The sequence below is a fragment of the Austrofundulus limnaeus genome, unplaced genomic scaffold (genome assembly GCF_001266775.1).
Source record: "Austrofundulus limnaeus strain Quisiro unplaced genomic scaffold, Austrofundulus_limnaeus-1.0 Scaffold1434, whole genome shotgun sequence".
Classification (NCBI taxonomy): Eukaryota; Metazoa; Chordata; class Actinopteri; order Cyprinodontiformes; family Rivulidae; genus Austrofundulus; species Austrofundulus limnaeus.
Window position 1 is genome coordinate 32,575 of NW_013953836.1, and position 3,161 is coordinate 35,735.

Here is a 3,161-nt window from a genome sequence, read left to right on the forward strand (position 1 = left end):
AGGGTCAGGTACCTGTGAGGATGATTTCAGGCTCAGGTACCTGTGAGGATGATTTAAGGGTCAGGTACCTGTGAGGATGATTTAAGGGTCAGGTACCTGTGAGGATGATTTAAGGGTCAGGTACCTGTGAGGATGATTTAAGGCTCAGGTACCTGTGAGGATGATTTAAGGCTCAGGTAAGTGTCAGGGTAATTTCAGGGTCAGGTACCTGTGAGGTCAGCTTTAGGGTAAATGATCAGGGTTAGGATATAAAATGAGCAGAAGACGAATGAAAGCTAATCCACGGTCCTCACAGGGATGTAAAAAGCACTTGTGTGTTTGCTGTGCTTCACTCTGACTGAGGCACTGAAATGGACGGTCCTTTGGGGTCGTCGAAGCGGTCCATGGTGTTGACCTGCAGGATCATGTGCAGGCCGTACACTAAGATGAGCAGCATGAGCAGGGAGCTGAGCAGGCCCATCCAGATGCCAGCACTGAAGAAGCCTGCACAGTCACTGGCGTAGGAGAAGGTGGTTCCATTGGACAAGCTGAAGCCCTGGATCTGATCAGGAAACAAGTTGGTAAACTGTAGGTTTTAATAAGCAGCACTTATTCTTCAGGATCATTTCAGCTCCTGTTTACCTGGAAGTCAATAAAGTTGAGTCTCCAGTCCTGTGTTTGGTCAGTGGTGGTGTTTGGAACCAGCAGGGCGTCGTGGAAGCTGCTGACGGAGCCACAGTGGAAGGAGTACTCTGCAGGGGCGTAGATGTTGCTCCTCCCTATGAAGGACTGACTCGTTCCGTTTATCTGCAGCTGCACAGAGTCCAGAGTGAACCAGTGACGTGCAGACACTGGGTAGAACTGCCGAGTCATCGCAAAACTGCACAAGAGAGAAGAGCAGTTAGTTCAGCGTTTAGGAAAAAGTGTGGTTTTTCTTTGTTCCAGGAACAAACTGTACTTTAAAACATGTAAATACCTCACATTTCATCTGCAGTGTTGAACATCAGGAACAAAGCCTCACTTACTACATTATTTACTACATTATTTACAAGCTAACTTACAGAAAAATAAACCTGGACATTTCTAAAGGATAACATCAGGAATTAGACCACAGCTGCAGAAGAGCTGTTAAAAAACTAATTAAAACATTCATGCAGCTGTGGGCCGTTAAACATCAAGTGAGCATCACCAAATGATTTAAATACAATTAACTGCTAATGAACTGTTTTCACCTTATTTATTGACAAAACAATAAGAAACAGTGAGAAATGAATCAAAGTCTCACAGTTATTGTTCTTATAAACCAGTTATTGTTCTTATAAACCAGTTATTGTTCTTATAAACTAGTTATTGTTCTTATAAACTAGTTATTGTTCTTATAAACCAGTTATTGTTCTTATAAACCAGTTATTGTTCTTATAAACCAGTTATTGTTCTTATAAACCAGTAAATCTGACGACACAAGTTTCTGCAACTGTTACTTTAAAAAGTTTGAAAAGTACTGGATCAAGGCCCGGCTGTGGCTCAGTGATTAGGGGAGTGGTCTTCTGACCAGAGAGTTGGAGGTTCAATTCCCCACTCTTCTATCACATGTCCAAGTGTCCCCGAGCAAGACACTGAAGCCCCACCCACCCTGTGATGTGTCCCATCAGTGTGAACAACTGATTTATCTTGTCTTTGTAAAGTGTTACAGTTTATCTTTTTATTTATTAAACAAACAAACAAACAAGCAAATAAATAAATAAATAAATAAATAAATAAATAAAATATAAACTAATAAATAAATATTGTTATGGTTGCTCACTTCTTATGTCCATTATTTCATCATAAAGTCAGAAATGACTGTAAACACCACACAAACACATGGCAGCTTTGAAAAAGCCTTCTGAATGTGACAAACACACGAGTGTAAATGTTCAAACTGCAGCCAAAGGTCAAAGGTGAAACATTTTAAAAAACTCACAGCAAGTCTGGATCCTTGAACATAAATAAAAACAGTTGGGTCTGGACTCTTTCACAGCTTTAAATGTTACAATATGTGGGACAGTTGTTTACATGAAAAATGATCTTACCTCAGTCTGTATCCTGATGCATAAGTAAGCACCAGCCTAAAAAAGAAAACATGTAAAGGTTTTAGTTTAAAACTAAATGAATGAAATGTTGACAGCAGCAGGCAGAAAGAAGACCACCCTACAGGGAGCTTTGGTCGTTACACATGGACCCGGTCAGGTCAGGACTTTCTGTAAACAGGTCGACCCAGACTGCACCACCGGAGGTACTGATGTACAGGTTCTGAGCCCACAGCATGATACACACAGATGATCCGTTCAGAAACATGATGGGTGCTGGCACAGGACCAGCAGTTTGTAGTAAGGACCGGCCCACTTGTTGGTGGGACACAGACGCTTCAGAAATCACCTGCAGAGAAAAACAAATGTTCTCAATAAAAGTTTGAGTCGAACATGCTGAGTGTTTCTGATTAATTTTTATTTTGTCTTTAGTTTTTTGCAACATATGGAGGTGTTTGGGGCTGTGTATATGTGTGTGTGCATGTGTGTATCATGGAGGTATACAGGTACAGTATATAACACCTGGAGTGATCAGAAACCAGGTGACCGTGTGATCGGCTGGTGAAGCTAACGGCTAACGCTAAACGGTCAAGACTCTGGATTTATCATTACTGTACATGTTGACAACAGAGCAGATAAAAGGACTGATGATGTACAAATCATTAAAACTATTAATAATAATATTAACCCAATTTTTATTAATATTTTACAGTTTATATAATCTATCTAATGTTTTAAATAATGTCAGAAAAGCTGTTTGTGTTCTGGATTTATTAACAGAAGATAAACAGGAAAACGTCTCGTTTGTAGCGTGACGTGAATCCTTTCATCAAGCAGAGACAGGTGTAGTTTCTGTTAACTCCACCTTCTCATCCTGCCTGGAACAGCTCAAAGTTGAACAAAGATTTTTTCTCCTGTTGTCTCATCTGGTCCTTCAAACAACGACACTCAGACTTCCTGTCGCCAGGTGACCTGATTATCACCTCTTTCAAAATAAGACTGGAATAAACATTTGTTTGACATTAAAAAGACCCCTTATGATGCACAACAATTTTGGATCTGGCGTTCCCTCGCCCGGACGCGGGTCACCGGGGCCCCCCTCTGGAGCCAGGC

General features: G+C 41.0%; 1 protein-coding gene across 1 annotated transcript in view; it reads right to left on the reverse strand.

Annotated features, from left to right (window-relative positions):
- Positions 1–82: 82 nt before the first annotated feature.
- The window catches only part of LOC106535376 (V-type proton ATPase subunit S1), an 8,419-nt gene continuing 5,340 nt past the window's right edge, over positions 83–3,161 (reverse strand). The window contains exons 7-10 of the mRNA XM_014032378.1: positions 2,174–2,397; positions 2,052–2,087; positions 622–859; positions 83–541 (exon numbers count right to left, since the gene is read on the reverse strand). Coding sequence (XP_013887832.1) covers positions 329–541; positions 622–859; positions 2,052–2,087; positions 2,174–2,397 — 711 coding nt within the window. The 3' untranslated portion in view covers positions 83–328. The remainder of the gene's footprint in view (positions 542–621; positions 860–2,051; positions 2,088–2,173; positions 2,398–3,161) is intronic.